The following is a 24,296-nucleotide window of genomic DNA, read 5'->3' as shown; positions in this document are numbered from 1 at the left end:
AATAAACAAAGGTCAGATCAGCTTTAGATTTGATCATTTGGAATTATATGCAAAATAAGCTGGAAGGTTTGAATGGCACAGCAGCACAGGGAGTTGGAAGATCTGTCCCTTTGTGGCCACAGATTCTAATTTCTCGAAGGGAGAAAAAACTCTCATCATAATCCATGGGACTGTGTTTGCCCCGGCTGTCTTGCGTAGTGGACTCATGAGAGATGAAGTGGACTTTGTAAGGGAATATCTGCAGCACCATTTCAGGTGCTCCTGCACTTGAAGGAAGGGGCAATTGGCTGATATGTGTGAGCTATGAGGAACATTCCAGACCAAGAACCACAGAAAAGCTAGTTACTGAGTGAATAAAGAAAAAACAGGTACTGTGTCACTGATGCAGCTTCCTTAGGAGATGCTGAATAGCACAGGCTGGTCTTGCCATGTGCTGTGTGCGGGGCTGCACAGGGAGGGACACACTGCTCCCCAGTGCCCATCAGCAGAGCCGGCAGGAGCTAAAACCAGTGATGACAATTTTAGCCTCTTATTTGAATGCTGGCATCCAGACTGAAACACTTTGTGGTCAGCTGAAGTGACAGTCTAATTTTAGGCATAATTCCCTGCTGCTGAGTGTGAAGTGACCCCTGCACCAAGGCACAGCTCATGCAGACCTGGAGTTCAACGACAAAACGTGGGGCCATAGGGGTAGTGAGGACTCAAATTAAAGCATTGCCTTTGCCCTTCCCTTGCAGGTTAATCACAGGTTGACTTGTCACTGAACAACCCCAACTATAGCATATTCCACAGATCTTTCCTATTGCACGGAGCCACAGCGATGTGCAAAACCACCATTGCTGACACTTAAGTACTGGGATGCAGCATTACAGCTGAGCATTCAACCCTAACGCTGCATTGCTTGACTGCTTCATTTCCCAACTTCAATGTTGCATAAACAACAGTTTTTCTGCCCTGTCCTACAACACGCTCACACATGCACAGAGGCCTTACTTCCCTCCCACACAGGCTACCCTCCCTTGGCTTTGCTGGAGATTTTACCTAGCAACTAAAATAATGGCCTTTATACAGTTTCTTAAGATTGACTTTAATGATGAGGATGAGTGTCTCCCTTTTGGAGAGCTGCCCGCTCTCCTTGGGCCCATACTGCTCTTATGTTCTTTCCTGTTCTAAAATCCCTGTGATACACTGATTTTGGGCAAGGCAAATATGAGTTAGCATCACCTACATGGGGGTTGTGGCGCATTCAGAAAAACTAACTAGCTTTTGGTCAGACAACCAAGATTATTTTGGATTCTGTAACCTCAGAACCACCCATTTTGCCAATAATTTCTTGCCCTTTCTCTACCTTGTAAAAATTTCTTGGATTCTGTATTTAAGTACAAGGCTGATGGAAAAGTCAGGACTATTTCCGTGCCAGCATAGCACTGTAATGTTGTAATGAATAAAGCACTTACCTTTCTGTGTACTGAATATCCAATAACAGCTTTGCTTTTGCAAACCCAATTCCTGAAGATGTCATCAAAATCACTCTTAGAGAGTGGAGCTTTGCGTGGAATGGACTTGATATCCAAAGGCTCCCACTGGATCTGGTTTCTTAACTCCTGTTAATTCTTTAAAGAGGAAAAAATATGATCCTCACAAATAAATATTAACCTGGACTAAAACTAAACCAAAATGTGGTGTCAGTGTGCGTGTACCTCCTGTGCTCTGACAACCTTCAGGTGAAAAATCACATCATGAGCTAGTTAAAGGGAGCATAGATTGTGGGTATAGGACGTGTCTCCAAGCTTTTTCAGCCCATCTAAGACTTCCTCCAGGTTAAGGCAGAACTAGGACCTTAGTAGTAAACATCAATGAAACTGGTAAGCAATGTGAAAAGCATCCATTTTCCCAGAATATTTACCTAACAGCAGAACTCTTTGTATGCTGAAATTGTAACTAGCAAGTATATAGATACAACTATGTATTGATAACTGAGTATTTGTTAATTAGCAGAAAAAAACCTTGTAGCAAAGAGGAGTGATGCCCACCTGGTGCACTCCAGGTACATTGGCCCGCCCTCTCCACAGGCACTAATCTTAGCAGAAACACCAGGTTTTTGCTATTATTGGGTTGGAGGAGGTCCTTTCACCCACCATAAACGTCTTTGCTCAGCCAGTACAAGGAGAGCTGGAAGTCCCTTTGCCTTCCTCACCTGCAGCCTGGGACCCGCACTCTTGTGTGGATCTTGGTGTTTGTTTAGCATCAGCCTCACAATGTGTGCTGCTTTTATCTGCATTTTTCATCTAGTAGTCACTGTGCCGGTCAGCAGCCAAGTATGGTGGTTCCAGACCTTGGTGGTTGCCTTGCCAGATGAAAGCCCCTGGCCATCAGGGGTATATCGCGCAGTGTCTCCTCTCTCTTGGGCTATTTGGAAGGTGATACTACTCGTGAAGGCATTACCTGGTTTTCAAGCATTCCTGTCATTCTTCTGTTGGGGTATGAGTATCTCCTTGGGTACTTTGTGAAGGGCTGCTTTGAGGATAATTTTCATTAGTTTTATTATTATCAGTTGGTGTTTATACACCCCAGGCTGAGACGATGAAGGTTATTCTGTGTGGAACGGCTTTTCTGAAGAGGGAGACTCTGCAGGGTCTCATTAAGATGGTCTGATTCTGGATTTTCCGGGTGTTTCCCAAAAGTCTGACCATAAATGACTTTGGGAGGTATTTGCTGAAGTTTTTCTTGTGCAAGCCATAAACCTCCATCAGAAGCATTAGGTCGGAATGTACATACTGACGAGGGCGTTTCTACAAACATATTTTACAATGCTCAGATCAATCAGTCCTGAAATTTGCCTCCTGCATCTCTTGTGTAGGTTGGATTTGGCTGCAGGGTTTCTGTCCAAGGAAGGATAACTGCCAGAAATCTGAGTAGCTTGTATAACAAGAGCTCTGAGATGACATTCAGACTGCCATGACTTTGAAATCTCACATGCAGGTTGTTAATGAGTGCCTTTTTCTGACAGCACCACATTCCCAGTGTGTGAACTCATGAGTACCTGGAAAGATATTGCATCTTTCTTAGGAAACCGTCTGGCAGCTTGGTCCTTTCCCTTCTCTTACAAAGATGACTCAGCTTCTGCTATCCATGTGCCCATCTCTGCTCTTCTCTTTGGTTTCCATACTGCCCTCACCAATCAAACATCTCAGTGACTTTCTGCTGACGTGTTCAGCAGTGCCTATTCAGCAGTTTCCGAAGGGCTCAAGGTCCATGGTCACGTAGTTAATGTTCTGCTGTGGCTGCCTTGGCTGGACCGGGCAGTGTGCAATGGAGGCCAGACTGCTGGCTGCTAAGACAAGCCAAACTCCTCACTGACATCAAAGAAGAGAAGACATCCCTAGGAGACTGCTTTGGGCAAAAACTTAAGATTGGCAGAGAACTGGGAGTCCTCTGAAGGCACTGGCCAAGCTGAATCAATTACACACATTCAAGAGCTGATCCTGTCCAGCTCTTCAGCCTTCACAGTGCTGCACACTGAAGGTGTGGAGGGCATAATCCGTGTAATTCAGCACTTGAGTGCATGTTCCTGTGTCACTTCACACAGATGATTGTATTAGGACCCTGTAATGGAGGTGTGCAATGAGCCCCTAGCAGTGCTCATTGAGTTTGTTCCTCCAGAATGGCCTCAAGCACCATCACCAGTGGGTCTGTCATCATCTGCAGGACAGAAGTGGCTGAGGGAGTTGAACATTGCAAGGAAGCACAAGACTATGAAAGCAGATCTCTGTCTCCTGTAATAAGAAGAGATTACCAGGTTACCTGTCAGTGCCACTAAAGCAGGTTTAATTCCAGGGTCTGCTAAAAGCAACTTCTGCAAAGTCTAGCAAATTCTTACTGTGGCAGAAAATTGTATTTGGTGCCTCCTCCATATTACTGGCGGAACTGGAAAAATCAGCGTTGACTGATAAATGTGTTTTCTGCCTTGTGAGCAGCCTAGGGAAGTGTCTGATAGAAGGTCAGTGCAAAGAATCATTCCCTGGCCAAGTTATGGGTTATACTGGGAAAGAAAGACACCCGTGGTGCTACCCAGGAGACATGGAATGATTTCCCTTGGGCTTTTTCGGTAGGACCAGAGCTATCTCATACAGTCAGTGTGTTGGCTCCTGGGGAAGTAGCAAGCTGCTGGCTGGATCCTGATCGTCCAGGCTGTTTCCAATGTGTGTGAGCACATCAGGAATGCACAACAGCACTTCTCCAAAGAGCACTGGGCTACATCAGTGCAGGCTGTGATCGCTTTGTGTTTGCTAAATTACTCTCCAAAGCAGATAGTTCCTTGAGGCAGCTCAGTGAGGGCTTGTAGGAATTCATTTGGGGTTTTTTTGCCCAGTTCTACCAGTCTGGCAGAGTCTTCAGGTGATGTGCTATGTTTTGTATTGCCTTTCTCAGCCTTGATTTTCTGCCATTAATACTTCAGGTTATGATCTTCTAGTAAGAGGTTTTGTCAGTATGAATCAAAAGGGAACAAGTTTCACCACCCCTCCTTGCAACCTGCTCTTTAATATAGTCTCTAACATCTGGAAGTCTTTGATTACCCTAACATCCATGTTGACTTTGGCTCAGGGTGGACTGAATCCAAATGCAATGCCTACCTGAGATGGAAGGCGCCTACCTTTGATGTAAGGCAGTGGTACCACCTTCCACCCCTGCCACTCTAACATGCCTCGAGAGCATGCAGAGGAAGGTGAGGCAGCCCCAGAGGTGAGTTTGTGTGGTGTTTAGCTGATTGCCAGTAACAGGGGCTAGACAGGGTGTGTTATCACCAGAGAGGCCATGTATGACTATCCATGGTGTTACCTTGTTCTGCTCAGTGTTGGTTTTAGTTTGTGCTGCCTGATTTTCTGGTCAAATGCATAGGGAGTGCACCCCAGTGCCATGGAGCTGTGGAGGTACCTAATGCTCTACTGGTGCCAAACTTCCCCTTGCTTTTGCTGCTCGGGTTTGGTGCCCAATGCTTATTTGAATGTAGCACTTGGCTAGAAGATGCACCTGACTCTGTTCTCCTTCTTCTCCTCTCCCACCTGGGTGCATCCTCCTTGATGGCAAAGCCACTTTAGCTTGCATTGGTGAGGAACCTAGAGCAAGTCGCACTTGGTGGGTGATGCACACAGATTTTGGCCTTTAACAAAATCATTTCTGGGCCAATCCCCCTTGCACATTTGTTAAGGTATCTCTCTTCTGCTTTCTTACTTTCCTGTCCCATTCCCTGCTCCTGCATGCTGCCCCCCAAAAGGGCCTGGGACATGTACAATCATTATGGGCTGGTCTTTGGTGGGGACTAGCCAGGGGAGCTGATCATACAGCGGTGCGTGCGGGCACATATGACTCTGCAGGGCTAACAGCCGATTGTATTACCACATGGTAGGACGTGGATTTCTTTCCTGGTTTTAGATAATAATCTTGGGGGCAGGGCACAACTCTTCTGCTTGACATGTTGCCTACACCTGAGATGCTGCTTGTGAAAAACAAAATGATGATGATGAAACAGAGAAACTAAATCACAGCTAACATGGCTGACAAAGGGGAGGAAGAAGAGGGTACAATGAGTGTCTCTTGGTGAGCCCATGGTCCTGGGTCAAGAAGCCCTAGAAAGCTCTTCAGCTCCCGGCATCTCCTCTGGACATTCACTCGTGTCCTCCTGTTGTTAGTAGCTCTGTGGTTTTGAGCAGATCCATGGGTCCCCTTTTATATTCCATTTTCATGTCAACATAAGCAATGACTCCAGACTCCCTATCTGCAGGTTATGCAGCCTCTGGGAGGGATGCACTTGCTCAGAGGAGTCCACCAGCAGGAGACACCTCCTTCAAGAGTTTTGAATGGCACCACCACCAGGAAACTTTGCTATTTTAGCTCTAGTTGCCATCTATCACTGACACCTGCAGGGCCTCAGACTTCTCTTCCTTTTGCCAAATCCTCCCTGTCTCACCATGGAGCCATAACCAATGGGAATAAATCGGGGTTTTAGTAATTTGTTTGAATGTTGCTATGGAACAGGTCACAGTGTCCAGTGCAAGGCCCTATTTGTGTAGTCACCAACAGAGGAAAGAAAACATTTGTTCTGCTTTGAGAAAGGCCTCTTTCATGTGGAAAAGGCAGACGGTTTGAGTGAAAGGCTGTGGCAACTGCAGGATGAGCCGCAGTGGGATGTACACTCCTTGACGCAGCCCAACCGAGCAGCTCTGCAGATGTTCCTTGAGATGGGTTTACACGTTGCTCAATACACATCACACACCTCAGCCAAATATTCATCCTTAGCTAAGAACTGGCTCTATTGTAGAGCAATTAAAGTATCACTCCCTCCTCCCTAACCCACAAGCAAACAGTGCTGCAGGTGAAGGCCAGTGAAGGAAAAATGACATCATGAAACCCAAGAGGGAAAGCAAACATCACACCAGCTCCATGTGCGGGTCAGCCACTGCACCAAGACAGAGACATGCCTCTTTGTGACTTCTGTGCTCTGTGTGCTCAGAGGACTTTTTTGGGCAGCTGTGAAGCATGGGTATGCTACACACAAAAGCTAACTACAGAATGATCTGTCCTTCTCCTGCTTTTCAAGTTCTGGTGGCAAATGTTGCACAACCTCCTCACCACCCTGCCGTGATGGAGCTGTTTCTATATGAACCATCAGAAGGCCATTTAGCTGTGCTCTGGCTGCAGCCCTGGATGGCGAGGGATTGGTCCTTGGCCCATGCTGCTCCTGCTGGGCAGGGCTTAGGGCTGGCCATCAAAGTGTGTTCTTAAAGCACAGAAACAACTCATTCCAGGCAAGACTTCTCGCACAATGCAGTGTATCCTAATAGTATGTAATAAAGAAAAAACAGACTGATTTTTTCTTACAGTGGCAAATAAATTACCTAAAACCCCAATATAATTCTGTTTTCTGCTAGGATGCCATAGTGGTGGCACCAGTCCCAGGGCTGCAGATGTAACCTGCTCAGATGCATAAACTTCCATGCCCAGCTGCTTATAACTACAGATGACTGCTACTGTAGGCAGGCTACAGGTAGGTAGATAAACTTGCATGCAAAATTGGGGTATCTGGGATGCAGTTCAACAGGATCACTTGTAGGAATCTGTTAACATTATATAGAAGTGCTGGTAGGATTGGCCTGATGTTTCCCAAGCTTCCCCTTGCATCGTCTACTACCAGCAAAGCAAGGATTTAGTGAACTCCCTTGCTCAACCCCCCCAAAACCAGAGCCAAACATGGGCTCCTCTGAGAGCAAGGCAGGGTGAAGTCCCTTGTGCCCATCCCACCAAGCACCAGGTGCCTGCTCCAATGCACTCCAATGCACTCTCTTTCCTAGTGGTGGGCTCCTCTTGTGCCCCTTCCACCTTCACCAGCGTGAGCAGGGCTGAACACAACACGAGCACTGCCACCATCACCATGGGAGAAATCCACAAGAGGTTTACTGAGCAATTCCTACCCTTGTGCTACTGCTACATGCTCAATCCTGTATGAGACTCCTCTATGCCCACATGCACACAATGGCTCGTGTGGCTATAAATACGCACACTCCCAAATAAAGAATACGGCCCTTAAACCAAAATTGTTATAAATTTATTATGAATATAAAACCTGTGCTGGCCAGGACTCACAAAGCAGCAGTGTAAAAAATAAACCCTCCTGGCACTACACATCCCAGGGCCGAGAAGATTCGGCTTTGCAAAGGACCCTCACAACAGGGAATAACTCCCCAAATTTAACAACTTGTTTATTTCTTTTTGTTTCTTTGTAAAAGTTTGCCATGTTAACAAAAGCAGAATAGTTTTATTTAGTGTTCATCTCACACCTTGGACAGCTGCAGCTGTCAGGCACAGAAATACAGTATTAAAATAAACTGAATAAGAATTGCTTATCGAAAAGGTCACGCTAATGCAAACCTGTGGATTGGAACATCGACAGTATAAAATGTAACAAAACTGGAAATTTTAATTTTTAAGCTTTTAAAGATAATAGTCCAGGCTATAAAACTATATAAGCATTGAATAAGAAATGTTAAAGTCAACAAGTCTACAACAGATACATCTTGTAAAAACTCAATAAATTATATATATATTTATAATATCTAGTAACATTTGAAATCATGCACAGTTTTGTACATTTTCTTTTCTCAGTACAGGAAAACTCAGCGCTTCCAGTACTCGGAATGTACACAATTAGCAGACATTTGTAAGAAAATACCAAAAAATTCTTTTATTCCAACAGAACAAAACAAAACTCTATAGAAATCTACCTTCTCAACCTTCCATTGAAGTAACCTCAAAACTATAAATTATTTCTTTTAGGATAAGGATTTTGTGGCTCTAAGAAAACAAAATAATCTTAAAATGAGATGCTGTCATCCTGTTATTCTGAAACATTGATATGCAATATGCACCAGAGGAGAATGGAAAGGATGAATTCAGGATGCAGTTTTCCTTGCCTCTTTGTGGTAGTGAAGTCTTCTGGACAAAAAAAAGCCCACTCATAAAAACAACCCCAGCCCAAATCTTCCCCCTTGTCAGCCTGATCCATGCTAAAATTCCTTAGTTCACATCTGTGTTTTTAAACAGCTATCTGACGTCGAGGAACAAAACCAGCACAGCATTTTAAACACAGAAAATGCGACATCACTGGCATTTTCCAGTGCATTAGATACAACAGAAACACGCAGTCGCTGCACTTCTCCTGCAAACACTGTCGCTCTTCTTGCTATTTTGCTCGCATGGCATTTCTGAAGCCCAAAATACAACGGTACTGGCAAAAGGGGGGAAAAAAGTTACCCCGCATCATCCAAAATCAACAGTGTGTTTTGCTGCACACCAGCTATTAAATCGACCACAAAGAATACTTTCATTTGAAAATAGAAAAATAAACACCCCCCGCCCCCTTAATGCACAGTGGTTAAACTGATGGAAGAATTCTTGGCCCTGTTTTTCTGAAATAGGTAAAAAAATCATCTCTCTGCTGCTATTTGTTTGGCTTTAACCACTGGTGATGTATTGAAAAATAAACTTACCTTTGCTCACTGCAATCCAGGATAAACTAATATTTTGCTTTTTAATGAATACATATATATATATTTATAACATTAAATGTACTTTGTTAAAGGACTGTACACCTATACACTCTTTCAATATTTCCCATAAACACAAAAAGAAGACCTTGATTAATATATTTTTTCTCCTTTTTTTAATAAGTTAAAGAAAACCCCACCCTTAAGCTCGGTGAACTTTAAAGTTTACAGCAACGCTACGCTATTTAAACCCATGAACAGATAATGTTAATGTCTATAAATAACTTCTTTACAAATATACATGTTAAGGTACAATTTTTAAAACAAAACTGTGAAGATATAAAACAAACAAACACAGAAATCTTTTCTTTTTGCCCAGATCAGTATATCCTAGATTGCAAGGCTCCTATTTTGAGACTCTCTCTCTCAGTACTGCTTTACGTTGCATTAGTATTATACATTCTTTTTTTTTAATATATTTATTTATATATATACAGGATATATTTATAGATATATACACAGATTCTCTGGAATAAACCTTTTTGATATAAGTTAAAGGCTCTTGCCTACAGGTACCCGTAACTTCTTTCTCCGAGTCACTGCACGTAGATGGAGCCAAACCGCTGGTGTTGAGGGGTGGATGGAGAAGTACCCACTCACCCTTGGCAAGCAAAGATGCACAAACCCCAAAAGCAAGATTTTTCTCCCCAAAGCGGCTGTTCTCAAAGGTCAAGATGTGGCTTGAGATGCCCATCCCTGGGGTCTGCTCCAACCTTGGCATGGCCCCATTGCTCCCAGCCCAGTGCAAGGGCCGGTGGCACGGCCAAAGCACTGCCATTCAGATGACTTGACCGTCTCTTTTTATGTTCTTTTTTTTCCTTTCTCCACGATGATTTGCATTTTACTTAATTATCATTTTTTCCTCTTCTTCTTCCAAAAAGGATTCCTTCTATGTAGCTGGGCAGAACGATTACGAAGCTATAAAAACGACGACAACAAAAATATAGATATTTTTATAAATATATGAATCCCTGCAGGCAACGTGGCTTTTCAGCTCCACCAAAAAGGTTCATGTACAGATTGCATAAGCGAAGAATTTCTACATTCTTTACACTTCTTTTTTTCATTTGTGTTTTTTCTTTCTTATTTAAAAAAAAAAAAGGAAGATTTTCTTTTCTCTTCTTCGTATTGCAGGCACAGTACGGCTACTCTGGCACTCGAAACGCAAGCGCGGAGGCTGGGAGGTCAGTGCCACCCCAGCTTCAACATTCTCCTTAGTACAAAAAAAAAAACAACCCAAAAATGAAAAACGACCCCCCAAAAAAATCTCAGATATGATAAATCATCTTGGCAAGAGATTAGTTCCTTCAGGCCAAACAGTGCTTCTTGACTCTTTATACAGCAAATGGGAAAAAACCAAAAGAACCAAAAAAAAGTCAATTATATTTCTTTTTCTACCCTGAACAGCTCGACAACAACACACATCTCTGGGCACCACCATGCAGTTCCACTGGAAGATCCTTCATCCTCGGCACCCCACATTCCTGTCTCCATGGGCATGCTGCCCGCCTATCCGTCCATGCATCTCTCTGCCCAGGATGGATTCCTCACGTCCGGATGACGCCGTTGCAAGGGGGGTGCTTGGGCAGGCAGGGCTCATCAGGCAGCAGGTCATGTGCAAAGACTGAGTCATCCCCCGAGGAGCACGTGCTGTGGGTGTCCTGGCCAGCTGGTGAGTACTGCTCAAAGGGCACCGAGAGGTCCAGGTACTCCTGCCAGGGTAACAGACCCATCAGTGCTGGGTGCCCACAGTGGGGACCAAGCAACCCCTCCCTGTGCCCACCCCATCACACTCACATCGGTGGATGTCACGGTGAGGACCCTGTCCAGGTCTTCCACCAACTGCTTGAAGGTTGGCCGCTGCGAGGGGACGGCGTGCCAGCACTCCCGCATGATCATATACCTGTATGAGAAGGCAAAGGGGACCATCACCCATGGTGGGGCTAAGTGGCACCCAATCACCCCCAAATCGCTTGAGAGAACAGCTATGGCCAATGCAACTTCAGCCATGGAGACCTTGGTGCGTGGCCAGTTGGGTAGAAGAGGAGAAAGGTTTTGTGGAGCCATGTTCCTCGTCACTGATCAACTCGTGTGTGTCCATGCTCTCAAAGCAGAACCTGTCCTAAAGTGACATGCCAGAGCTGCACCCCCAACCACCACCTACCAAACCAGGGCAGGCACATTATGCAGCTCAGTAGTCATAGGCTGAGCTGAAATGAGTAGGGATGGGTAAGCCTATCTGGAGATGGCTGCATAATCTCACAGTGGGGATGCCCCAACAGACCCAACCACAGCCTCGGGTGATATGTGGCCACAGAGGGAAGGGGTAAGGACATCAGCCCCACCACACACTCACAAGTCATGGGTGCAGTTTGCAGGTTTGTCCATCCGATGGCCTTCCTTCAAGAGTTTGAAGAGTTCTTCAACGGGAATTCCCGGATATGGAGACCCTCCCAAAGTGAAGATCTCCCACAGTAGCACTCCAAAAGACCAGCTGGAAACCAAAGAAAGATCTTTAAAATTCAATGAGCTTTTTTCCAAGCCCCCCCATGTCCCCTCCCCCCCGGTTGGCTTTATTTCTGTGCAGCCATGCATAGCTAACAGAGTCATCAATAGCATGACTAATTGCCTAGGCCATTTTTACTAGTTACTTGGAGATCTCTGCTGATCCAACTCAATAGCAAAGAAATCCCAGGCACCAAGTCTGAAATTGAAATGAGCATTTAATCAGATAGGTGACAGCCCATCTATCACCCCCAGCTCTTTGTTAGGTCTTCCACCAGCTCCACTGAATGGAACAAATCAAATTATTCATGCACGGCTTCACTGAATTGCAGGCTTGGAACCACAGGCCACTAATTGTGCAAGCTGATACCAAAACTTGCTTGTTACAACACTCATTTCACTGGCCAAGCCGGCAGAAAAAATACCCCAACAAGCATTAGTGGAGCACTAATGTTACACCCTCCAGTCCTGCAGCTGCGCTCTGGGTAGAAGTCCTCTTTTTCAAATATATCTTTTGCCTTCTTCGCTTTCTTTTTAAAAACAGGGATTATCTGTCCCTGTTTCGCTTTCACACACGCTCGCTCTCCCGTTCTCTAGCTTTGATTTATGTGTCATGCCCGCTGCAGCATTACCTAAGCACGGAAACTATGATTTCAGATCAATGAAAGCCAAAGTATGTGAAAAAACACAGAAATAGATTCATTTGTCCAATTGCAAGCGGTGAGCTTTGGGGAGCAGGCACTGAATTACTGCAGAAATGCCATTATCAACCACATGTTGAAATAAAAAAGCCGGTGTGCATGCCGAGCTAGTTCAGCCCTTGTGAAGTTCAGACGTGACACAGATTTACACATGAGGCAGGCTCTGCTGTTTGCTTACCGTGCAGAGGCACTAAAACGGACGAGATAGGATTAGGAAAAATAAAGGAAATAAATGAAGCAGCAAAATTAATCCAAGAATGTATTTGTTGAATAGTCTCTGATCAACTATACTAACAGCAGACAGAACATTTCAAGCTCATGCCACATACTCAGCTGAAATGCAACTGTCTGGGGCAAAGTGTGCAGGAAGCCAAGGGCAATTTTTCTGCATGGAGTTTTCTTTCTGCACAGTTTTTGACTGAGGAGGAATCACCTCAACTATAAATGACTAAGAAATACCAGCTTGCCTTCCAACAATTTTTCAGCAGCTCACTAGAGATCCTCGGATGAAAGCAACTAGATAACAGTAAAACAAAACCATGTGTGCAAAGCTGCAGCTTGCAATCGAGTCATTTGCTTTTGCACCCCCAGGCACCCCAGCAGTGAAGAAGCCCTGCTCATGCTTAGCAGTACTTTGTCTTAAAGACAAAGGTGTTACTATAGGTGTTGATTTCCTGGTCATTTAATTATTTCTCTTTTAAAGTGAGGGTATGCTTACACATCGCTCTGGTGAGTATAGACCCGGTCAAACAAAGCTTCTGGAGCCATCCATTTCACAGGCAGCCGACCCTGTAATTAGGAAGACAATGGGAACATCCCATCAGCATATTCCCCCAGCCACAACGGCACCATCTGAATCTTCTTTTCTAATCCAGTTTGAAACATTTTCATTAACAGCCACATCTGCCTTCCTGGTCACTGGACAAAGCAGGAGTGGTCACATATAAACAGATTAGAGCATTTGATCCCTGGATCTTCGTTGATAATCTGTGCAGTAACTGCTCTCTGTGGAGGACTGTATTTCACTGCCAAGGCAGGTTTTACGTATCAGTGCATCTAAATCTTTGCATGGGAACAGCATTCATTGCTCATAAATGCAGCAAGCTCTGCAGCAGAGCTTGAAACAACACTTTCTATCTCTTTGGTTGGAAGAAGCAGTTGACTCCGAGTCCGAACCTGGCTTGGGCTGAACTTGAAGGGAAATTTCCAACATTGAAGGCAAGGGCCATATCCTCTAAGAAACAAATCCTGATCCTGCTGGGGGCTGAAGGAGGAGGCCTGACCCCAAGTTTCCTGGGGAACATCTTACATCAGGGTCATAAACATAGGCTGTCACATGTGAGATATATGAGATGACAAAGATTAGATGAATCATAATTCTTTGGGGCTTTGCTTGGCCCCTGGAGGGAGTCAGAAAGGACTGTTTTGTGTTTGAGGCATAATTCAGCTGCAGGGGGACTCTGTTCTCTTCTGACCCACTGTCTCACTGTGGGAGACAACTAGAGATGAGACATAGGTAGGATGCACAAACAGGATTATGCTCTCAGCTGTCCAACACAGCTCAAACAGGGAAAGTCCATCTGACCTATGATTTAAATTCCCAACAACAGTCATTAATTTATGATTAAGAAATCCTCATAATTAAGAAAGATTTCTGATGTGATATTGGAAAGGACCAGTATGGACATGGTGAGCTTTGTAAGACTGCCTGGATATTTAGACCTCTTGCAGTCACAAGGCCCTCAGGTTCTGCAATGTCTTCAATGCCTTTCATTGCCATCTCTGAATTGTTGTATTTGAAGCTTCAGGTGTAGCGCCAGGTATACAAAAAGTGGTATTCCTATGTCAAGGACTCTCGTGGGACAGAAGTTGGCTCCTTGGGACCTTTACTCACAGTAATGGAGCAGACTGGAAAGGGCTCCATTTCCCTTTGGTAAACAACTAAGCCTAAAGCCTCCTGGCCACAGCTGAAACCCCACAATCAGCTGCTAGCAGCAGCAGTATCTGTCAGGAAGAAAATGAACGGCGGGTGTATTGCTGGGACCAGCCTACCTACAGTTCCTCCCTAGGTGATGCCAAGAACAGATTTCTTCCTCCTAACCCCCTCTAGAAAGAAAGACATGGGACAAGGGTCACTTGCTGCAGGGATGACTGAGCTGCCTGCCAGAAGGAAAACTGCATGTCCTTGGCAGCTTTGTACTTACATTGGTGGTTTTCTTGTAATAGTCGATGTTGTGGACGTCTCTAGCGAGGCCAAAATCAGCTATTTTCATCACATTGTCTTCAGTGACTAACACGTTCCTGGCTGCCAAGTCGCGATGAATGCACTGTGAAAGGTGAGCAAGTCAATAAATAAGGGCTTGTTAGCTGCTCACGCCTGGAACCAACAGCACCGTGTGGTTTATGAGCTGCCGTTTCATTGACTCCCAAGCTCATAAAGCTGTGGGCACTGCTTCACTCCTCACTTTCTGTGTCACTGCCCCATCATGCATACTCGGTGGGAGCCACCTCTTAGCAACACCTAATCGGCAGCCTCTGCGCTGACAGCCATGCGCCTTTTCTCTCCAAAGGGGATGATGCACAGATGAGAAAGCTAACCCTCCTCTTGCGTGGGCACTTACTGGGATGCGAAGCTGCTTCTCTGCCCTGCTTCCTCCAGGAAGAGGAGTGCAGGCTGATGTTTGAAGGAAATAATGTCCTAAAATTAAGACGTCCCAAATACATCCACAATACATAGAATCATTGAACAACGTGGGTTGCAAGGGACCTTTAAAGGTCATCTAGTCCAATCCCCAACATCACAATTGTTAGCTGAGGAAGAAGCTAGATTAGCCTGTGCTGTGCAGAAAGAGAGTTTAAAGCCACCAAGAGCCATCCACCCTGAACTGCAGCCACAGGACAAATACATCTGACAGCTGAAGCTGAAGTTGCTCTTGCCATAGTGCTCCCTGCCCACAGAAAAGAGGACACACTGGCTGGTGCACAGCTTTGTGAACCCAAAGCCTGATTCGCCACTTGCTGATGTCAGGGTAAACCAAGACTAATCCCAGGGTATGATGTAAGCAAACACAGCAGCCAGCTCAGTGCCAGCAAAGTGCTCCCCAAGGGAGCGTTGTAGCCATCTCCATGTACTGAGCCAAATTCACTGCCAGTTCCACTCCTACTGAGCCTACATGTGCTGGAGACAGCCACAAACGTGAGCTACACCCAAGATCTCAGCTTGTTCATGGGTGCTCTGCATCTTTCGTGCTCTCAGAAGAAAGATCAGGGAAGGATCAGAAGAAAGGACAGGGGATGCAGATCCTGACTGTTGTCTAATGTAACAGTGACATGGTGGAAGCTTGCACCTTGGCATGATGCTCACCCTGACCACTGCTGCCTGAGCCTCAGGATCACATCTCTGAAAGACAGATACCTCTAGAAGTGACAGAGGTTGAATAGGTGAGGACAGGCAGCAAGGTCTGTGTTTCTTGTGCTTTCATACGCATTTTGGGGATACTAAGCAGGCCTGCAGGTCACAGCGAGGGCTGTACAGCTGCATGATGCATGAATGCAGCCAGCATATAGGAACTTCTTAATATGGATGAAGCCTCCAGCAAAACACTCAAGACACTTCATATAGAAAAATGTGGCCTCTGAAGGGAGAAGCCTGCCAATACTTTGCCTGAGGTTGTCCTACACACACAGAAAGCATTGCATGCCTTTGAACACATGGGTCTGACTGATGCTTCTATCAAATGAGGTTTCTCAACTCACTTTCTGAGATGCCAAGTACTCCATGCCCCGGGCCACCTGGTAGGCACAGGAAACCAGGTCTTTAAATGTCAACTGCTCCTCGGGCAGCTTGCAGGTGTCGAAGGAATAGTCCATGCCAGGTGGGCGACGTGCCCTGAGGTATTCCCGCAAGTTCCCCTTTGACGCGTATTCCACCAACACATAGAGCGGTCCTGCAAGCAAGAGCACATCAGGATCCAGCGGAGGAACAGCTCACCACCAAAAGCTCATCCGGGATGTTCTGGGCAACCAGTGAGTAGTTACACAGAAGGGACAGTCAAAACCAAGCTTCCCACAGCCCTCTGAGCTGCTTTGCTACATACCGTCCTGTGTGCAGGCACCAAGGAGGTTAATGATGTTTTTATGCTTCCCAATCATTTTCATCATTTCCATCTCAGAGACCAGGTCAGAAAGGTCTTTGTCCGTGGCATCATCTGGGGAAAGCAAGAGTGGAAAGCAAAAATGTCAGGAGGAAAGTAAGTGTTTTGTGAAGCTGTCAATACAACTGCTGCATCGACACGTGGGGTTTTGGTGGTGAAACAGTACTCAAAATATGGCAGTGTTTGTTTGTTTTTATCCTACTTTGGGAAGAAGAATCAAAACCAAAACTAACTACCGCAAGGGAAGATAAAAACCCAAATAAACTGAGATAAACGTTCATATGGGAATTAACAAAGCCTTTCATCTCCTGTTTCATCCTGTGAAGTATTAAAGAAACAAAGTCACTTTTGGTACCTGGGATAATTTTGCCTTTCTGATTGTTTTCCTCCCTCATCTCCAGGGGCAAAGAGTTAAGGACTGTGGAAGGTCAGAGCTGGCAGGGGGGCTACAGGAAGCAATACATTTTTTTGCATGGAAAGCTTTCTACAACAGTAGAAAAATGGGGAGAAACATCCCCAGATGAATGCTTTGGTTTAACAAGATGGAAATGTTTCTGCTTCCAAAAGCAACTTCAGAATGACAGAAATGTAAATTAAACAAATCCTTTTCTGATAAGAACTGTTATTTTTGTAAAGCCGTCACCCCATGTAACCTGCTCACTGCTGGAGCATCTGCCCTGCTTGCTCCAGCTGAACTCCCCAGGGAGATTTTGTCTGCATGTTGCCTGTGTTTACTGTGTAGAGGGTAAGGACGGGAACAGACTCATGTGAAGGTGCCCAGTGACTCCTCCACTCTTGGTTTCCCTTTAACCTCTTGGCAGTTTGGGATCAAGTGTCTTTAGTGAAGAAACTCCTCACAAAGGAGTCTGTCAACCAAATATCTGCAAACTCCATCTGAGCTTGCTGCACAAGGCTTTGTGAGAACAGGCAGCGCTGGTTACAGGAGGAGTAAGGAGTGGGCTGATTCACAGAGCTGGCTAGACGGGAAGGGGGTTCCCCTTCTTCTCAGGGATGCTATTACCCCTTGGCAAAGAACCGGGTTAATTCCCAGTCCCTCTTCCTGATGGGATTTGCACTTATAGGTGCTCTCCAAGAAGACACGCATCACCCCCAGGCTATGTGGGTGAAAGGGATGAAAAGCTGTTCTTACTTTATTCTATTGTATCTGTTTGTATAAAAGACTTAGAAGAGAAGCAAAGAGAGGAAATCCCAGTGCAAGATGCTGTTCTGCTCTCTGTAGAATTCCCGTACCTTTTAACATCTTGACAGCAACTGTGATGGCCTTGTTTGGCTTGTCCTTATCGATTCCAATCGCTTCCGCCATCACCACTTGGCCAAAACACCCTTCACCGAGCGGCTTACCCAAGGTCAGGCTGAAGGGAGGAACAAGCAGGCACATTAGTGACTACCAGGATGGTGGCATTACCAGCAAGCACTGGGATTGCGACCTGTGGGTCTGACTGACCGAGAGCGTGCCAATTCCCACTTGGGATCTGGAGGCAGTTCCAGCTCGGAGACATTGGCCAGCATTGGCCCATCGCTGGAGGAAAGACGTGTGATCCGGACCAGGGGCGTGTTGGAATTCATGGAAGAGTTGGACTCCAACGACACCTGCTTGGGTAGAGCAAATGAAGTGTTATTGCCAACTGTATCCCAGGCCGGGCACTGCCTGAGATGGATCACGGAGAGGGTTTGAACTATCTTTGCCCAGTGTCACCTTTCTGGCAATTTCTAAATGGGAAACCCTCTATTCCTCCCTACTTCCTTGCAGAACTGCACTGTGGTCAGGTTGTTAGCTGGTGGAAAGGAGGGATAGGTCAGCTGTGCCCTCTAGCAGACAGGTTTAATGCGTTCATTTGTTCCATGTGTGTCTCCACAGCATGTACAAGCTACAGAGTGACTTCTGTACTGGCACTGTAAATGCCCACCATGAGCTTGCAGCCAAAGCTGTGAAATCTGTATCCCTCACTCTGTGGTTTTACATGGTGCCTTTTGCTCCTGCCCCTGTTCAATGACACGTGGCAGAGCATCCCTAATTGCACGGAGAAAGAGGACCCTCTCCCACCTCTGTAAGAATTGGTTTGGTGACCTCTGTGAAAGCAGGGACAAGCACAATTAAATGTGCTCTATGCTCCCCAAGGAGCTCCTCCAGGGAGCCTGGACTAAACTGTTCCCCTGCAAGATGTGCGTTCTGAGGCATCCATGGCTGCACTGCCAGCCCCTCTTGCACAAGGGCAACTGAAACATAGCTGCTCATGAACCAGGGTCAGCTGCCACCAGCTACTGCTCCACTGAACAGAAACAAATCAATAAGAGGGGGTTAAACTCCTAGATGCAGCCAACTTATGTCCCTCTTGAGCAGTGTTTTCCTGGCAGAGTGCTGGACCTAGAGAGAACATTTCAGGGAGGGGAAAAAAGAGAGGGATGACCATAGGGGGGAATAGGAATCTTGTATCTACTTTCTGTTACCTGTCTCTTGAGTGGGAATTTGGAGACTTTCTGTACAGTGGGGGTATTCATGGCTTTTTTGTTTGGCATTTTCATCCTGCAGACAACCACAGTGGCCACCACCAGGACGAAGAGAATAAAGCCAATGCCGTAACTGAAAATGCCAGCATACACTGAGCCCGAATCATCCATTTCCATGAGCTCCTCTGCTGCAGGGTGACAAGAGACACGAGTCAGGATGGGGTAGGCAGCTGCCTACATGCAACTATACAAAAGCAGTGCAAAGAATGTGGAGAGGACTTGCTCATCTATGCCAATCTGCTGAGTGACTTCAGAGAGGGGGCTCTCCCAGGCCAGTGGTTTTCAACCTGCGGCTGTAGCTAAAACAGTCTGCCTTTTGAGGGGTAATTTTACTGCACTTTGATGCAACCCTGGGGTTTCTAAGAGCCTTCAGCCCCCAGGTTGAAAACCAGTGCTCTAGGCTGAAGGCATCACGTTTGTGCTGTTCCTCTGACCTGGATCTTGCTTTCCCCACACATCCACACACAGTTGGATGTCTTGGATGTGCAAAGGCTGCAGGATTAAGGTTTGATGCATTTTGCTGATTTGACTTCTCCAGCAAAGATTTCCACTGGACCAGTGCCTGCCCTGAGGGACCAAGGAGCTCAAAGGGCACCCAGGGGTAAGGCATCAAACAAGGCAAAAGCCTCACAATCTGCACAATTATTTAATGAAAACTTAGTTCTGCTGAGAAGAGGCTGGAAGGTCTGACCCAGAGAGGTGGCTGAGCCGGAGGGTGATGGCATGAACCAACCAGCCATGGCTACCCGTTAGCAAGGCTTTTTTGGGACCAGCTACGTTTCTCCCCTTGTTCCTTTCAGGACAGGCACAGACACCAGCGGAAGGAGGACTGGTCGGACTGGTTTTCTGTCCCCAAAAGGTGTGCTGGCATCAGAGGAACAGTCAGCAGTGGGAAACTTTATAATGAAGTCATGCCGGTGTGGTTAGCTCGCTAATGGCTCATGTACATCACTGCTGCCCCAAAGCAGCATCTTTGGCAAGCAGCAGCAGCTTTCCCCTGGCAGCAGCAGGCTCCACGTCTGGTCTTCAGTGACTGTGTGCAGGGGGACATAGGGAAAGGCCTGTCGGTGACACTGGGGGCTGTGACAGTGGTGCAGGGCCTGATCCTGCATGGAGCCATCTCCTCCTGCGAGGAAGGGTTACCAGACCTCCTGGGATCAGATGCTACGGTTGGTGCTGCAGCTCTGCTGCCTCTGCTCCACGTCTCCCACAGTGTGAACAGGGGTTTACAAGCAGTAGGGCTGTATCCTGTGCCCTCTCTGTGGGCAGCACTTCAGGGCCTGCTGCTGCACAGACAGCTGTCAATCACTGCGTCTGACTTCAGTATAAAGTTTCACTTCAGGGTTTTTGGTGGGTTTTCTCCTGCTTATTCTTTGCTTAAATGAGAGGTGTGATTTCACACATGGTAAAAACAGTTGGATGAGATAGCACCAGGAGATTTTCAAAATAACAGAGACATCAGTCTTATAACCAAAGGAAATGATTTCTCATCCAGTGGATAGCAGAAGCAGAAACAGGATCAGATCAGCTATTATAGAGCTGGCAAATACACAGAGGAAAGACCAGCAGCAGGTTTGAACATGAAAGACACCTTGAGCCCCAGAACAAGCGATTACATCTAAGCCACCCGCACAGATAAAGTCAAGATTAGAAATGCCAAAGTTTCCAGTTCCTAAACACATCCCGAGATGGATATGTTGCGAGCTGGACCCAAATGTGGTCTATGACTGCGTGAGCCAAAGTGGGGTGCTCAGAATTTTCTGTGCCCTTTCAGTAATGGTCTACTGAACATATCCCAGGTCTGTTCCCGCACTTTCTGCAAGGCACAGCACCCATGAGATTCTGTATGAATATTGCTGGTCCTTTCCTGGAGTGTGCTCAAGCCTGCCTCATAGCTGGAGGCAGCTTCTGCAGGTGAAGGGACAGCATGGTCCCATTCGCCTCTTTTGAAGAGCAGACCTGTCTGTTGCATATTCTGTGCCAGCTTTATTGTCAATGAGAGCTTTTGCATGTGAAAGGACCACAAAATTGAGGTCACCCTGGCCTTGGGTTTTAAGACTGCTGCAGCTTTCATCGATCCCAGCTGGAGCAGGCAGCACGCAATGCCCCTGGGAGCTGCGACTCCTGGGCTCTGCCTACAGATGAGTCTCCCTGACCTTCTGTTTGAGATCGCTGTCTTGGCCTGTTCATCCATGAAGTGGAAATAATGCTGTACTCACACCAAGCACTTATGCATCTCATTTCAGGTTAAGATATGAGATTAGACAGAAAGGTTCCTTCCTAAGATGATCCACAGTCCATGTCCGATTTAGGTGCCCTGGACCATCTGATGGGGAGGTTTCTTTCTCCCACTACCAATGTGAAAAGATAAAGCTCCTAAATTTGGCTTAACAGTCTCCTAACAAGGAGGCTGTGAACACTTCCCTGTTATCTAGATCAAAGATGACACAGGGCATTCTATGTCATTACTGCAATAATAATGCAAATGTTGATCTGCAATGCAAAAAGTGTCAGCTGTGAGTATGCAACAGGAGCCCGCAGCAAATCCCAGAGGATTCACTCCCAAAGAACACCCCCTCTTTCCAAGCAAGGGGCGGTGTGAAGGAACTTGGCATTTCTAAAGCAAAACATCAAGGCACCCCGGAGAGGAAAGGAGAGGCCAGCAGAGAAGAAAATACCTGGTAGCACCGTCAGCCAAGCAGAGTGATGTGAGAACCCAATAGAATTCCCTGCGAGACAAGTATATTCCCCAGCATCCTCAAAAGTAACATTTCGCAAGTACAGAATCTCTAGCTCCTTATCCGTTGTGTTAACACCTGCCGTCTACAGGGGAAAAAAAACACACACGTATAGAAAAGAGGGAAAACAGAGAACAAGCCACATTCCCAGCAAGTGTGAGGACACCACAGGCAAATCTCAAAAGCAGATTAAGGTGGTTTGGTTTGTATTATTTTCCAATGGCCCATCTTCCACATTCATTTATTCATTCCCCTCTGCAACCTGCAGTCAAAAGCAAAAAAGGTTCCCTTCACCAGGTTCTTACTCTGTCCCACTAAAGAAGCATGCAAGCAAAGGCATCCAAATGAAAAATTGCCCCCACAATATGATTGACTTCAGGTTAGTAGGGTGAGTACAGGGGTGGGGAAAGGCAGGAGGTGAAAGAGAAGAGGAAGGACAGAAAGAAAGGAGGAAGGAGGGGAGATGTAGTGGGGAAAGACTCAAGTGCTGATCAGAGGAATATACAAACATTTTGGTTCGTTTCATCTAAAAAACAATGAAATTTTGGGATTTTTTACAAATTTTTCAGAGTGGGCATCTCAAAGCATATATTGATTATACAGCCTTGATACTGTACCATAACTCTGGCCAATAGCAAGAAGGTGCCTGTAAAGGAACTTCCGTGCAGTGGCACTGAGCAACACAGCAGCCCAACCCTCCAGGCTGGAGTCAAACCCCAGAGTCCATGAGATTGCTGCTGCTCTCTCTATTTAACATTTGCTTGCACAAGCCAATGTTGATATTTATTTCTCCATTACTTCTCCAAGGGACAGAAGCGATTGTATCAGTTTTACAGGTGAAAATCTCCAAACAGCTTGGGTTTCCAGAGCTTTGAACGTCACAGGTCATTAACATGCAATTCTGTTATCAGCACTCAATCGTAAAGAAGGGAAAGGAATAAAAGCGTGAAGAGTTGATAGCAAAATCTGACAGTCATTTTATTGTGGGAATTTTTCCATGGCAATTGCTGTATAGGCGTCACATTCTTGTTTAAAAAAAATTAGCAAGAAAATAAGATCAAGCCATTCAGCGTCAGTTGACAGGGTATAATACAAAATGAATAGGAATTTTAATCACTAGCTTCTTAAAATTGTTATAGCTCATTCTTGCAGTTGCCAGGGCCTTGGGACAGAGTCTGTGGTTTACCTGGTTTTGGTTTGCGAATGTGGAGCCAAAATGGTTTTTCGGCTATGCCTACGAAATTGTTGGCTCTACACAGATATTCTCCTTCATCTTGTTCTGTCACATTGAACAGATTTAGGTTAGCATCGGCTTCAGCGTTTTTACTGATCCAAGACTGCAGGAATAGACAGAAACCTGAACTTCAGTAAACCAAGCAATACCTCATCACACCTATATCAGCTAGGATTGACTATTCACGGCTATTTTCTTTTCGGCTGCGGCAACATCCCCTGCTCACCCTATGGTGAGAGACCTAACCCAGGACCTGGGTGAGGAAGAGGAGTTGCATTTGGCCCCCAAACCACGTGCAGGTGAACTCCCTTCCCTTCAGACAGACCAATTCCCCACTTCTCCAGCTGACAGCAGAGGCCCTATGGTTTCTCCGTAACTCAGCAGACAGGAGCACCAGAAAAAGGGCTTAAGCAGAGAATTGTGTTTGCAACCCGGCTCAGCAAATACTGTTTCAATTATCAGATTCCAAAATAGAATTTGGAAACAAAATATAAGCAGCGGCGGTCTGAAAACTCGCTGCTGACTTTGCCTTTCAGAAATTAGCTGTAATTTTTTCCACTGCTTATAGGAGCCTCTTCTTTACTAAATAAAGTGGTGCACATAAATCAAACAAACTTCAGACTCTTAAGCAACGGTTTCATTTCTCTTCTTCCACGCTGCCACAACAGCACATCAGGTTTTTTCCCCTAAACACCAAACAGTTGTTTTTATTTTGGTTGAAAATGCACAACCATTTTGGGTGGCCTCAGAAGGAGCCTAGGGAAAGTCTAGGAAAACTACCAACTGCAGTTCTGGAAAGGAAAATAAGCCAATTGCTCTTCTCATTTTTGGTCTCTCCAGCCCAGTCTTGGTGCCTTCAAGGCCTGATCCTGCCAATATCACTTGCAGCCCTCTAAAATCAACAGGGCTGCCAGATCTGATAGGTTATTAGGAACTGAACCCACAGGTGGCATCAAAAGGAAGCCCCAATGTCCATGGTTGATGACAAACACCACCAGTTTGGACCTGATCTCATCTCTAAGGCTTATATGCTGGCAAGTCTGTCTGCCCTAGCAGGGAAACGTGCCTGCCTGCTGTTGCTGCCTTGTTTATAATTAAACCGGGCATGTTTCAATGCAGAGCATACAATTTAGCCTTTGACAAAGCTTGGGCACAGTGTTGCCAGCCCACTCTCTGTAACTGGAATGCATTTAGTGCTCTTTTGCAAAGAAAAAGGGGTTTCCTTTGATCACAAATTAGCCCAGGCTTTCAAGAACTGATGCAGGTGATGGCTTGGTTTTGTCAGGCTGTTAAGAAATGGCTTGAAAGTACAGCATTCAGTTTATCCATCTGGA

At 45.9% G+C, this 24,296-nt stretch overlaps 1 protein-coding gene across 1 annotated transcript in view; it reads right to left on the bottom strand.

Annotated features, from left to right (window-relative positions):
* Positions 1-9,930: 9,930 nt before the first annotated feature.
* FGFR3 (fibroblast growth factor receptor 3) overlaps positions 9,931-24,296 on the bottom strand; it is a 55,035-nt gene continuing 40,669 nt past the window's right edge. Inside the window, exons 7-17 of the mRNA XM_080622785.1 lie at positions 21,669-21,813; positions 18,931-19,118; positions 17,927-18,075; positions 17,713-17,834; positions 16,405-16,515; positions 16,064-16,254; positions 14,512-14,634; positions 13,026-13,096; positions 11,458-11,595; positions 10,899-11,004; positions 9,931-10,813 (exon numbers count right to left, since the gene is read on the bottom strand). Coding sequence (XP_080478911.1) covers positions 10,649-10,813; positions 10,899-11,004; positions 11,458-11,595; positions 13,026-13,096; positions 14,512-14,634; positions 16,064-16,254; positions 16,405-16,515; positions 17,713-17,834; positions 17,927-18,075; positions 18,931-19,118; positions 21,669-21,813 — 1,509 coding nt within the window. The 3' untranslated portion in view covers positions 9,931-10,648. The remainder of the gene's footprint in view (positions 10,814-10,898; positions 11,005-11,457; positions 11,596-13,025; positions 13,097-14,511; positions 14,635-16,063; positions 16,255-16,404; positions 16,516-17,712; positions 17,835-17,926; positions 18,076-18,930; positions 19,119-21,668; positions 21,814-24,296) is intronic.

This window comes from Psittacula echo (assembly GCF_963264785.1).
Source record: "Psittacula echo genome assembly, chromosome: 1".
NCBI lineage: Eukaryota > Metazoa > Chordata > Aves > Psittaciformes > Psittacidae > Psittacula > Psittacula echo.
This window is presented reverse-complemented; position numbering and strand designations above follow the sequence as displayed.